Raw genomic sequence first — 14,790 nt, forward strand, 5'->3', positions numbered from 1 at the left:
TATATGATCCGGTTCCCCAAACGTCTGAGTAATCAAGGTTTATTTTTCTGTTTGTGCGGCAGCACACTGGCAAAGTGCAGCTGATCAATAAAGCCTCCGATGCATTTGTGCTAAAACCCCTCATTACTCAGCAGACGGCCCAGTGCTGGATGTGTTGTTTAAGCTTCCTTCATCAGGCAGCAGTAAGCAGACTCATCGTTCAGCTGGGAAAAGACATTAAACTACATAGCCAGTGCATTTTTGGCATGCTGTCTTTAGGTTTCTGTTCCAAAAAGCCATTTAACACACACACACAGACACACACAAATAAAAATAAAAACAAGTATGATTTTTTTGACATATTTTAGGGAAAATTTTCAGATTTCATGTATTCATGGTCTCTTTGAACAGCTATGTCCAAGAGAACATGAAAACAACGTCCTAGTTGTTTGAAAGACAGTTTGTTCGTAAATGATTCCCTCTGTGATCCATCTATTCTTTAGCAAGTTATCTTCTGACAGGAGCTCCCATGATGAGATCTCCACCCACAGGAAGCATCAGTCACTGTGACAACCACTTGCCTGCTTGGCTTTTTAGATCTCATCACGGAAATTTTAGCATTGAAAATGTTAGTTTACCTCAGCAAGTACCCCCTCCTTCCACATGAGCCGGATCAATAGCCTCCACTGCCATCCACACATGCGCACAGATGTGTGTTAAACAAAGTGGCCCAGATTCGAGACAAGAGTCTGAAACGGTTCACATAGTTCCACACTGCAACGGCAAATTTCAATCTGTTTTAGTGGAATTTCACACCACAAGTCGAAAGTTTGACAGCAAGATCAAATTTCAAGAGAAATGTTGGAACGCTTTGCCGCTTTACATAAGGCAGGCTTCACCCCTGGCCGTTTTTAAATCTCTTTTAAAAACAGGCCTTTTCTCTTGGCCTTTTAATATTTAATGGGGTGTTGGTTTTATTTTGATCATATGGTGTTTGTTATGTTAGTGTATGTTTCTATATTTTCTCATTTTATATTTTGCTTATGTCTGTACAGCACTTAGGTCCCTGTGTTAGGTTTTGAGTGCTTTATAAATAAAAATGGATTGGATTGGGGGGGAGGGGGGGGGACTCATTGTCTCATTTTAGTATACTTTGTAACAAAATAATAATAAAAAACCTTTATTACAAAAAGACTTACTTGTCAGAAGAGTTTGATTATAATTATAGGCTAGGGTTTAGGTAACCTGGTGTATATGCAATATGCACACTGTGATTTGTGTGTGTGTGTGTGTGTGTGTGTGTATGTGTGTGTGTGTGTGTGTGTGTGTGTGTGTGTGTGTATTGAGCGTAGTAATGGAAACACGCAATGATCATGCTGCAAATGCTGTATTTTTGCAAATACAGCTGCAAGTTTCTGTGGTATTTCTTTGCAAACTTTGCTCACCCAGAGACTGAAGGTTTGTGCATTGTTCTTCGCAAAATAAGAGTTTGTGAACATCAGATTTCAAGTCATTAAAGGCATTTTAATTGCCCCCCCCCCCTATCAGCAAACAGGGGGCGCCATCTCCTTATTGGCAGCACTAATAAAATAAACAGAAAACTTGTTCAGCAGATTAGCTCTATTTCGTCATCAGGTGTCTAAGTCCCTTTTCAACCCTTTCTAATGATGCCCATATGGACCACATTAGGTACCGCCTCTATTTGCTAGAAATTCTCAAATGGATTTAGGTTTGCTGTTTCTCCTACATACCTAGATGCAAACTGCATATAGTAGTTCATGGCTCTTTCATAAATAATATTTGTGTGCTGCAAAACTGATCCTCTGTCTTCTCTAACCTCCAGTCAGTCTAGGTAGATGACCGTTCACACTGAGCCTGGTTCTGCTTGAGGCTTTCCTCCCTGTTAAATTGAAGTTTTCCTTCCCACTGTCGCTTCATGCATGCCCAGTATGAGGGATTGATGCAAAGCCATGGACAATGCAGACAACTGTCCACTGTGCCTTTACATTCTTTCTGTAGGAGTGATTGCTGCTCGTGAACACTTGATACAATCTACTGGGTTTCCTTAAATAGGAAACTTTTTGACCAATCTGTCTGTATGAATTGATTGAATTTGACATTGTAAAATGCCTTGAGATGACGTGTTGTGAATTGGCGCTATTTAAAAAAAAAATTAATTGAACATACAGCCTATTTGTTTTTTTTTTAGCTCTAATTTTCTTGCAAGTTTTTTAACTTGATGCTTCCAAAGCTTTATGTGAAATATATTGTATAATAACCTATAGCACTCTTTCATTTATATCTATTATTGTGTGATTTCCGACGCTCTACGTGATTAAAAATGATCCATAAGTTGTAAAACAGCAAGTGTTCTAACAAAGGAGACTAAAATCTGCTTCATGGTGCGTTCCAGGCGTCCCCCCAACCAACGTCTGTGGGGTCGCTTTCCACCCCACATGGTACAGACTTCTCACCACTTGGAAGTGGCTTTCTAAAGATGCAGACCCACTTGGTCATTCCCCAGCTGTCCCCTCCCCCTCAAAAAAAGAGAGAAAATGTGACGCTCTCATTTGGTATTTTGGCACACATGGTTGAGGGCTTAAACCTGCCGACAGGATTCCCGGGCGAGGTGGGGCCTGGGAGGAACAGAGGGCATCTTTTGGGGTGCCACACATTCCAGTGTCCGCATCCATTTCTGACATTAAATTCATCTTCCTCTCACTGATGCTTCTCTTTCATATTGTGGAGGTCAGAGTATCAATGACCCACAAATATAATATGGTTAATCCCTTTGAATTAGAGCCAAGGGTTCTGTGGGTGTGTGCTTCTCAAAGCCATGTGGCAGATGGCAGACTGAGGAGCTGTAACAGCAAATATGCTCAGATATCAATACCAAAGTAGGCTTTGATGAAATTATTCCATTATATTATGTGTAAAAGTTGACAAAAGTAGAAATTGTTCATGCAAGAAATGCATTTTTCTCTCCGGGAAAATAAAATTAGAGAGCAGATGAGAACAATGGGAAAATCTCTGTGCATAGTGACCCCTGCTGGACGAGTGAAGTCAAGGCAACCCAATCTTATTAGTTTGTTTGCGGTATTAAGCAACAACAAAACCCAAAAGGACCACCTCTAGGAATGAATTTGTAAAATGAATATGAATATTAGCGCCACATTGGCAGTAAATTCATAGATCCAGATTTCTCTTTGTCTTAACAGGTTTTCTTTATTTGCGAAAACAGAGACAATACTTCCCTCTGCTGACGGATTCATATAATTACATCCTTACATTTTTTTTAATCCCTGAAAGAGTCATTTTCTTCAAAAACAATATGACCAGTTGCTGTTGCGGTCAGATATAAGGCTACACAAGGGGGAGCTGTATCCATCCATCCATCCATCCATCCATCCATCCATCCATCCATCCATCCATCCATCCATTGTTCCATGAAAAATAAGACAGAATTTATCCTTAAACTATTTTCTTCAGACAAATCAGAGGAAAACAGAGGTAAGGATTCAAGAATTTAAACCTGCAGAGAGACTGCCTTGGTGCAGGAATCAGCCCTTTATAAAGCAACCCCTCAGGGGTTGTGTCACATATTGTGCTTTAATAAAAGTAATCACATTTCTTCTTCGGTTAATTAAGAATACACCTAATTGCACCAAGGTGTGCTGGGGAAAGTGCCTTGGCAATGGTCCCTTTATTGCCACTTGCCTCTAGTGTCTGTATGCGTGCACCGTCCCCTCACGAGGGAAGTAAAAGTACAATGAAAGCTACGGTTTGGTTTCTGTGGGGGAAACGGGACTAATTGATTTCCTTTGTGTCTTCGTCCCTCCTGCCGAACGGGAGGAAGGTGAGGAAATGGGAGAGAGGTGAGGAGAGAGGAAGAGAGACGGGACCACCTGAAGATGTGCTGCATCCAGAGCCAAGCTCTCCGCACAGACCGGGATTCAGCAGGGAGAACACCTGCAGAGCACGGCTCCAAACAGAGCTCTGCACTGATGCTCATCTGCTTCATCACCCTGCCTGCAGAACATCTGGCAGAGGAGCGATGGATTCAAATTCAACATCTGCACTGCAGCACGCTGCCAAGTAAACAGTCCTAATAAAAGCAGGAACAGCTCCCAAATACAACACCACAGCTTTACAATCCATTTTCCTTTAATTGGGACCATATGAAGGATTGGCAGTGGGTTTTTGTCCATCTAATTAGAGAATGTTGTAAAAGCAAAAAAAAAAAGAAAAGAAAAAAATACCACACTTGTACACATGAGGGAAATACCCTGCAATGTGATGCTTGTTACAGCTTTATGCTGAGTACTGTTAATTCAAAAAAAATATATATAGATTAGTTCATATAAAAAGATCATAAATCAATTAAGCAATCAATCTTCCACTAAGATTAAGATGGGAGGCAATGAAAAACAGCAAGAAAACACACAAAAATCCAAAACAGAAATACAGAGCTAAACAAGGCTAATTGTGGGGAAGATGTAGAGAAATGTGTTTTTAACAGAGGCGATGCTTGTTCGGGGGACATGAGGAGGAGGAGGAGGAGGAGGAGGAGGAGGAGGAGGAGGAGGAGGAGGAGGAGGAGACATTAGAGGTAGATGTAAAAATTCTAGGAAGCAGATGCTCTAAAATCTTTATGTGTGTTAAAACTAAAAGGAGGAATGAAGAATGAAAACCCAAAAAAATAAATAAATAGATAAATAAATTACAACTAACAGAAATTTTGTTAAAAAAGAGGTATCAAATCTAAAACAAAGGCACAAATCAGGAACATAAAAATTTAACTAATTATAATTGCCAATAAATTTATTATAAAAAAATATAATCTACATATGATTCAAACAACAGCACTTTCACTGGAGCAAGCCATTAGGCTTCATTGATAACTACCATAAGACAAAACAAGTAAAGTGAACGCTATTATTCATAATCTGTATAAAGTGAGACTGAAAGTGCAATAAAAACTACTTGAGATCAGTTATTTCAAAATTAGTTCAAAAATGCATATTATTGACTCCTAAAGGTCAGCGAAAATACCAATAAATACCATTTTAAGTTTGCTTTTAAAACCCCTGAGGGTCCCATCTGCCCTCAGGTCTTCAGGAAGGCTGTTCCCCAGGCGAGGGCTGTAAGAGGACGTCTCACTGCGGGGTTTTGTTTAAATATTGGGTCTTATAAACAAAAGACCTGAGGGTCCTGGATAGCTTATACTGTAAATATGTGGAACTAAGAGCCACATATCAATGGCTATGAAAGCAAATGAAAAGCAGTTCTAAAATGCCCATGTACCCAATGTGGGATAGGTAAAAGTGGAGTTATGTGAGAGCCTTCTCACTCTGACAAGCATTTAAACTCACGATCATTTCATCAGAAATTCAGTGTGTGGCCAACACTCATGCAGAGAAAACCCACTCTTTTTGTCATGAAAGGGCTGCAGGATACAGCAGGATGGCTCCCAATGCATCGCTCTCACAACACTGAGACTGCACAGCAGTAGGAGTTCATGCGGCACAAGTGCCCACGATTGGCCCGCAAGAGTCACGTGACTGCAGACCGTAGTCCCCTGTGTTAGGCCACAGTAACTGAAGCTCCCATATGGTATAGATCAGATGGAGCTTTTAACCACAGCATTCCTGCAGCAAAGAGGCTCCACGCTTGTAACCCGCAATGAAAACTGAGCAAATGCATGTGTGGATCACTAAATTATATTCTCTTTTTGCACTGGCACAAATGTTTAACACCTCTCACTAAGAAATAATGGCACAGAAAACCCCTCTAGTGATTTTTTTGAGAGGAATCTTTTTTTTTATTATGATAAAATTATGCAGCAATACTACATAATCTAAGTAAAGAAGCAAAGCTTGTTTATTCATAAAAAAACAAAAAAAAAAACATGTCTTGCTGTATAAGCCACGACTAACCACTAATTATTTACGCACATGTTTGCATTTTCTTGCAAATAACTGTACTGTTCAAAGCCAAAGTCTTAAAAGACCCAAATATGAAATGTGTTGCAAGAATTATGCGTGTCCCAAATGATTATTCCACGAGTCCCTGTGAATTTCTGCCTTCACTAAATACTCTGGATGCAAGTTTGTGCACAAACTGATATGCAGCTATAGTATATACTCACATTTTGGGTCCTACTTGAAGAACTACAGTCTTGAAAATCTAACTTCTACTACAATATTTATTACAGTATTTATTCTCCTCTTTCAGAACAAAATCGAGCACACAATTACAGAGTGACTGGATAGAAGAAAGATATACAGGGAAATTCAAATAAAGTCCATAGGTTAAGACATCTATAATTAAAGTTCCCTGACAACAAGGTAGTGCTAGATTTTATCTTCAACAATAACACATAGAAGAAGTGGAGATCCTAAAAAGATGGTGCAGGGGTAACCACTTCCCCCTGAGTGTCGGCAATACCAAGGAGATGCTGGAGGACTACAGAGGGGCAGCATCCTTGTTCTGCTCTCTCCTCCATTCCGTAGAAAAGGTGAGCAACATCAAGTTCCTTGGGGTTCGACCTGAAGATGATCTCAACGGGTCCACCCACATACACGCTCAGGTCAGGAAAGCAGGACAACACCTTTGCCACCACCGTTGATTGTAGATGGCCTCTTTATCAAGGTGATGAAAACCTTCCACGGGAGCTGCTGCTGACGGTGTTCGGTCCATGAGCATCACACCGTGGGTTGGTTATAGAGCTGTACAGGACTGTTAACACCTGCAGAGAGTGATCAAAGCGGCCGAGCGCTACATCACATCACTTCTCTCGTCACTGCAGCGAGCTGTCGAGCAGAGCCCTGCGCTGGTCATTCTCACACGTCTTTTCCTATTAATATCATTTGTATGCCCCTTTTCACTCTCATCTGCTGCTGTTTGTTAATTATTTATATGCACTTATAATTTTAACTGCTCCTTTTTTTTTTTTAGAAGGCATATTTTCAATACATGTACAATCTAACTCTAGTTGATTTTTCTGTCCTTTTTTATTGTTATGTGCAAGCTGTTCTGAACAAAACAGGTAAATAAAAACGGGTTTAGCGCTTTGCCAGCGTGTGGTACCAAAACATGTCGTTCATTCAAGCCATGTTTGCTTATCTACTGGAAATGTTATAAAGCTGTAGGGTAAAATAGAGTTAATAACAAGCCCCGTCAGAGCCTGTAATTCTGTTAAAATTCATTAATGCGCAGGAACACGTATAATTTTCTGTAAGCACAAGTTTCAAATTTGGATGTTCATGCAGCTTTAGAGATCTGGAAAGCCCTTACAACTGCTAAGACGAGGAAGCAATTAAAAACAAGAAACAAAATAGAGTTGTTTTCATATAGTTCAACAGCTGCTATGATTTAAGAACAAAGTAAAATAACTCCAAACTTTGTGGTAATGTGCAACAAGAACAGATTGTATATTGAAATAGTCATTAAACTACGACTGATGAGTCTGTTACTGGAGGAGTCACAATTTATAACTTATGGCAATGCACTTCAAAAGTAATTAAAATGTATTAAAGAAATACAAGAAATTAGCCGGCACATCTTTTGGTTTTGAAGTGAGGGGAGGAAGCCTTAGAGTCATAAAACATAACCTGCTACCCTGGTTTATTACACAGCAATTACGCTCCAAAACAATGTTAATATCCCTGCAAAGTGAGAGGTACGTTAAACGGCCAGGCTATAGTGGAAGGGGAAAGCCCACTCACGGTTTCACAATTGAAACACATATTTTAGCAATAACAGATTGTAAATTCCTCATTTCTGCTTTCAGCTGTCTGTGGAGATAATGGTAAAATATTAAGAAATATACGGCTAATCGTAAACAAGGTCTCAGTTTTCTAATGGGCCGATTGGACTCTTGAGCAATGGAGGAAGCTTAGGTGGTCTAATGAATATAAGTTCACCCTGTTCCAGACTGAGTTCTCTTGCATTGTGCCTTTGTCATTGCAGCAATCCCTCATACCGAGCATGCATGTAGCGACAGTAGACAGGAAAACTCTCCTTTAACAGGAAGAAACTTCCAGCAGAACCAGGCTTGCCACGGCCAAGTGGGGGTTATAGGGAAAACAGAGCTTACACACAAAAAAAGAAACACATGAGTGCTGATTCAGGAGTGCTAAATTTTTAAGAAAAGTAAAAAGTTAGTTGCCAAGCCAGCTGACCGCTTTGCCTGGGTGGTCCCGGGGAAAATGTGTCTTTAATGGGTCTCTATTGTTGACATTCGGTAGCTAAAAAAATAATGAAGATTTACCATTTAAAGACTCGATTATTGCATGCATTCTATCTCCTTCTTTCTTTTGCCATCTTCTCCCATAGTAGGCTACTCTCCGCTTCCCTTCTCTCCGTGTCTTTGCATTTAACACTTCACATTGATGTGTTTGGGAAGAGGTGAGGAGAGGGGATTCATGGCAAGAACAAGTAGGGAGAACTTAAAATATCACCTATAGTGATCGGTGAACTGATGTAAACACAATTATAAATCAAATGTATGGTGTTATGAATTATTTAAAAATGAAATAAATTCGAGGCTTGTAAAAGGCGGCTTCCCTGGTTCCATACGGAGACTACTCTGGTTCCTGGAAAAAAAAAGGTTCCTGCAGAAACGCGCCTTTTGTTTGGATCCCTCACCCCCGCCAAAGTCGGGGTTGCGTCGAGGTGTACTGTCCCTTTAAGAGCTCTCTGCCTCTGTTTCGTATTGATCAATCCTCCATTTTCCAACACACAGCGGCGGCAGCGGGAGAGAGAAGAGAGCCACCCCTCTACCTGGAGAGGAAGCCAGGGACCGGGGGCAGTCATGGCAGCGAATATGTACCGGGTTGGAGGTAAGGCTGGAGGATTACATTGTTTTACAGCGGCATTCTCTGAAAGTCGCCCTCGCCATGATTCGCGCAGACTCGTTTTCTGTATTATACAGAGCGTGGTCCGTCGTTGCTTGCCTTCGTTTTTTTTTTTTTTTATTCCCCTAAAGCTAAATAGCTCACTGAGATGATGGTGAGCCTGTGAGGAGGAGGAGGAGGATGGCGATGAAGACTAAAAACTGCTCCAAAATGTCCACACTTCCTTTGTTTTGTTTTTCTCCCTTTAATTGAAACTCGGCACTAGCGCGGCCAACTTAAATACGGCGAGACGCACAAAGTGTTCATTGCTGTCGGCTGCTTTTGTCTTAAGAAATTACGAAAGTTTCGCCTTCGTTCAACTATTTTAATGCAGCGTTAGGAGCACTTCACTGACCTGCGGGAACCGCTCCTGGCTGCAAGCATCCAGCAGTGCAGGCAAGAAAAAAGGCGACAGGGGCGCAGAAAAGTTGAAGGCTACACTTAGTTTTAACGGATGGAAACCAGGGAAAATGCCCCCCCCCCCCTAAATAAATAAAATAAATAAATAATCCAACATCCTTCCGGATCCTTTGCACATCTACAACTAGGATGTCCTCCTGTTTTTTTTTTATACAGGCGATCACTTCTAATACCTAATTAAGATTCCTGATTCCTCCTCCCACTCTTCCCTGCTACATCCTGATGCAGCTCAATAAAAATACTCCTGAAGGAAGTTCTAGTATATATATATATTTATATTAGGGCTTCAACTAATTATTTGAATAAAAGATTAATTAGTCAATTATTTTATTAATTAATTGGACCAAAAAAAAAAAAACAACAACAAAAAAATAGAACATTTGGACTGATAGAGCAAATAATCACACAGAAAACAAGTTGCTACTTAGGTGTTCTGTTACAATAATATTAGGTAAGAAATAATTTTGCTTCAACAATTCCTGTTAACTAGATTGTAAGTCAATCATTTAATAGTCAATGTTGTCTATGTGAACAGCGATTTAACACAACAAAAGTGTAAAACTGTAAAACTGGGGTGTTAGATGTGGTTTTGTTGAGCACCTAGGGGGAAATAATTGGGCATAACAATGCAACCAGTGCAGAAACATCACTTCTGATAATCAAATAAACCACACAGCAGCACAAGCTGCGTTTTATGTAAATACCACATGCTGCATTTGGTATATATTTTTCTTCCAAGGATGTTGATTCTATAAGTTTTTCAAAAATTTTCTTTGAAGAGTTAAAAAAGGGCGATACATTTATAAAAGTGTCCTTTAGGATTGCTTATGTCTCCTTTTGTCTTTAAGTGTTTTGAATCTTGGGTCTGCCTCTTATCATTCTGAGTGTCTCAACAAAATGTCATTATGGTTACGGAACAACAATAGAGACTCTTGAAAAGTTAGTTTAGAGCTCCGCTCCTCTTCCATACAGTACCTTCGCTCAGACTTTGTCAGCAAATGAAAATCAAGAAATGATTACCATCAGAATAAAACTATTCTGACTGAGAGGACTGGTTTATGATCCATACTCGGATCAGCGTCCATCTAAACACTTGTTCTGATGAACTCATGAACTTACAGCACCTGCATGTGGAGGACGGGGGCACACAGCGCTGTGCAGCACACAACATTTTGGGAGGATCATCGTTTTCTCCCGCTCTCTCACCAGCAACAGCGGCAGTTCTCCACCATCACAGAACCTGGTGCGGGTCCATTCTGTGCGCTCAGAACCGTCAGAACCAACGCACCTCTGCGCTTCTTTCAACACGAAGAAGTATTAAACTTCTGCGGCTGTTTTATGGAAATTCGACAACTCTGCTAATGTCAGAGAGTTTCTACTTTGGATAAAGCAAAAAAACGCACGTCGTGGTTGGATTATTATTTGATTTGTGAGCCCATATAAACGGCGCATTCAGAATACTTTGTTTTCCTTTTAATCCGAACACATTTTAATCCGATCGGAGAACGTTGCGCATGTAAACAAGCTCCCGTCATTAACCAGCTAACAGCCGCGTTAGACGAGCTACCAGACTGACTTTAAGGCGGCAACCTGAAGCAGGACTCCGCTCACAGCCAAGAGCCAAGCGAGTTTCCTCACTTTGAAATGGATCAAACGTCAGATATAGGAACCACTTACCCGCCTCCGCCTCTTAGCATGCGCCGACGCAAAGAACAAAAACCCGGCTGATTCTACTTTTTGTATGTTTGGGCCGATGACGTCGCAACAGGCAGGGGAATCGAGCTGATTGGCTGACGGGTACTGTGTTCTGGACTTTAGTGGGTACAAATCTGATGTATTTGGGTTGGTTAGCTTTTGTGTGTGTGTGTGTGTAAGGTGTGAAAATGTATTCTCCTTGTACTTGCCTAAATGTCGCACGATTGCCTGTATGATGGCACTGCATGTAGGTTGAACTTGTGTTATTTAGCCTACCCAAACAACTCCTGCTGCATGATGGGAGGTTTTTTTGTCTCTGGTGTTGACTGGAATCATGGTGATATTATGGGCTGTACTGCAGGTGCATGCATGGTTTGGATGACTGGTGCAGTTTTGTTCACCTTCAGTCTGGCGATCAACTTTTGGCGGAAATAGCAGGTGATGCTGCAGCTCTGCAGACAACGGAACCGGCTCCCTGTGTTTTAAGGGTTCTGTGGTGTCTTTAAAGGTTAGTTTTGATCATCAAAACCTTTACTGTTTTTTTTTTTTTAGTAAGGTTACAGTCTTCAAATGGTCTTATTGCATGTTTAAGTAATTCAAATCGAAGCATTCTTACTAAATGAACCGCTACCAGCTCCTCCGTCATTGGATAATCTAATTAACGTGGTTTGGTTTATAAGCAGTGACTTGAATAGTTGGCTTAAGCCCTTTGGTTGTAACCATTTTGATGCATACTTTTTTAATGTTAGAACGTAGGGAAGCACGGTATTCGGAAAAGTTGCAATATACGATAATATTGGTAAATGTTGTGATAACTGTATAGCCTACAATAAATACATAAAAAATTAAAGTGTTAATGTCTCTCTACTTTAGGATCATTACAGACATAGACCCCAGATAAAGATTCATCATTTCCATCTCAAACACAAGGTTTTAATGAAAAGTTCGCCTCTGTCCGACTTGTGATGTTTTAGCAATGAAACAGCTTAGCTGTAGTTTCTTATGGACTTTACCACCTCTTTATCTCCTCAAACTTTTTATGTTACTTTAAAAAAACTAAACACATGTCACCAAACATATAGAGAGCCTGGCTGCACTCAAAACCGATTAAAAACACCAACATCAGTTCTCACTACCTTACATATTATTCATCTGAATTTGAAAATAAAGTTATAACGTTTTTTTGTAAGGGAAGTTGGTCCTCTATTTGAACAGTTTGCTAAAAATATTTAAATAGAACTTACTGGAAGTAGCAGTAACCTTGTTTCTTGTCGGGATATTTCCCTGAAATCGCACATCGTGTGACTCAAATTTTCATCGCAGCCAGACACAGTACACCTTACCACCTTATTAAAGGAGGAACTGGATGAATTAAACTGCAAAAAAGAAGAAAAACGAAAAGAAAAGTACAAATGGATACGCTCATAAGAGGCCCGATCGGTTTCTCGCGCCTCGTGTGATGTCACCAGAGGTATGTGCCTGTGGAAGCTTGTTTTTTTTGAAGGCTTCGTTTTATTTTCATTAGGGTTCGACTGGCCGTAAATGAGGGGACAGACTTGAAGTGAAAAAGGTCGTTTGGCCGTTTAGGACCCGTTTCCATTCGACGGCTGACGACGGTGAAACCGGACAGCGGAGACCCTGTGCTCGGCTCGGACACACGTAGTGAACGCCACGAAATTAGGATTTGAGCCTTCTAGATGAGCGAAAAATGAACACCTCTCCGGCCACGCATTGCTTGAATTGCTCTATGTCTTAATGCTGCCAGAAAAGCTGGATTCGGATCTCCTGTGGCAGCTTCTGTCTGCTGTGTAGGTTTCCGGTTGTGCTGTTCCGCTGCACGTCTGCGACTTTTAACACAGTTAATGAAGAAATGCTAAACTGTTTTGAGTAATTCTCTTGGTTATTTATTTTATAGGACAGCAGAGACGCACCTCTCTTCCCATTTCCACTTCATCCGCTGTCATCCGCAGGTCGAATATGGAAAACAACTTCCCTTGTTTCATAAAATGCATCAAAACTAAAAACATTTCAGTCTATTAACACATCAACCAGTAGCTTAAAGTTTTGCGCTGCATGTTTTTCTCTTGTTTTTGGGTGTTTTGGTCCCTTTCTTTTTGAAGGTAAGTTCTGAATTGGCAGATCAGGCCTCAGAGAAAACCAGAACCCAGCGTCAGCCAGAAACGTCTGGTCGGTGCACCTCTCAGCGTGTTTGGTCTGTATGGGAAACAATGGGATAACTACATAGAAGTATTTGGATGGAGCTCAGGTTAGGCCTAAGAAGCAGATTTCTATCCGCGCTTTGCCAGTTCCCAGCTTTCTTTTCTTCCATTTCATACCCAATCATTGTATTTAAGCCATTGGGTATTAGTTTATTTGGTAGTAGTTTCAGCCATTGTGGAACTAGAAGGCTCAAATCTCAAAAAGTGGCCTCCTGCTGTAAGATACAAGTTATTTTGTTTACAATAAAATATGAGTAGATGACAGAGAAATACTTTTTAAAAACCAAGGTCAAAAATAGGTCCTGTTGAAGACAAATCTTTTTATTCACCCCGAAAAGTCAACGGCTGCAAAGGTAGACAACGGCTAATGGGACGAAACGAGAAGCACCCACGCCTCATGACTTCCTCCCTGAGATCATCTGAACTTAGCGCGTGAACAAAGCCGGGTCCCCGAAGAGACGACCGTAACGGGGCGAGACAACAGGACCCATCTTGGGAAGCCAGCGGCTCCCCGTTGAAAGAGAGCAGCGGACAAAAGCCGGCTTCTTAGGGCTTGATGTCTTTGTTTTGTTCCCGTGCCGGCCGCACTCTTCTCATCCGGCACATGCAACGCCAGCGCTGGTGCTTGAAGCGACAATGGCCAACAATGAGCTCATACAGCCAATGACTCGTCATCTCATGGGAATTAAAGGTGGCCATGTTAGGTTCTCACTGGGTGGAAAGAATTTCCTTGTTTTATTTGTTAATTTTTTACTTTTTTTACAGACAAACATGCAGGAACTGAAAGCATGATGGGCTTGTTATCCGAGTGAATGTCTGGAGTCCATGAACAGCTGTTTTGAGGTTTTAAAGTCAGACTTAATATGATTCGGGTTTGGACTTTGACTGGGAAATGTTGCCACGTGAATATACTCTGATCCGAACCGTTACATGTAGCTTGGGCTGTAGGTCAAGGATTGTTCTCCTGCCGAAAGGGCAACCCTCTCTCTCCACGCTCGTCCTGCGTTTAGCTCCACCTCACCAACGCTCACCAGCTCCTCACCACTCTCCGGCCACGGTGACATCCATATACACTGTAAATTAAAGTGTATGGTTGAAAGGTGAAAGTGGATAAATCATTTTACAAGGACAGTAGCACAGTGTTTCTTAACCCTACCACTTTATTATTTTTGCCAAAGTGACAAAAGGAATCTCCGAGTGACGTCTACCAACAATTGTAACCTCTCTGGTTTAGAGCCTAAAGCTGAGCTGGTTGCCTCCCTGTAGATCGATACTCGGTCCCTTCCGCCGTCATTTTATCAGGATGCAGGATACGTATTGGCTTTGTGACCTGATCTGATGAGAAAACGGTAACGCAAGAAGGACCTCCACGGTTTTTGGCGAGTAGAACAGCGTCTCATGTGACAAACAGCTGAGAGCGGCGCTCTGAAAGCCTCACATGAACCAGACGATCGTTGGCTCCTTCAGTCGATGGCCGCATTACAGAAGTTATTCCTTCTTGAGGGTTCGCGTTTATTGTTCATTAATCCTACACTTGAGAGACTTCGGCTACTGAAGATTAGCTCTTTTAGATATGTGTG

General features: G+C 41.2%; 1 protein-coding gene across 2 annotated transcripts in view; it reads left to right on the forward strand.

Moving 5' to 3' along the window:
- Positions 1 to 8,695: 8,695 nt before the first annotated feature.
- Positions 8,696 to 14,790, forward strand: part of mta1 (metastasis associated 1) — a 54,056-nt gene continuing 47,961 nt past the window's right edge. For both annotated transcript variants that reach the window (XM_012871582.3, XM_036150600.1), the window contains exon 1: positions 8,696 to 8,822. In XM_012871582.3, coding sequence (XP_012727036.2) covers positions 8,795 to 8,822 — 28 coding nt within the window. In that variant the 5' untranslated portion in view covers positions 8,696 to 8,794. The remainder of the gene's footprint in view (positions 8,823 to 14,790) is intronic.

Source organism: Fundulus heteroclitus, chromosome 19 (assembly GCF_011125445.2).
Source record: "Fundulus heteroclitus isolate FHET01 chromosome 19, MU-UCD_Fhet_4.1, whole genome shotgun sequence".
Classification (NCBI taxonomy): domain Eukaryota; kingdom Metazoa; phylum Chordata; class Actinopteri; order Cyprinodontiformes; family Fundulidae; genus Fundulus; species Fundulus heteroclitus.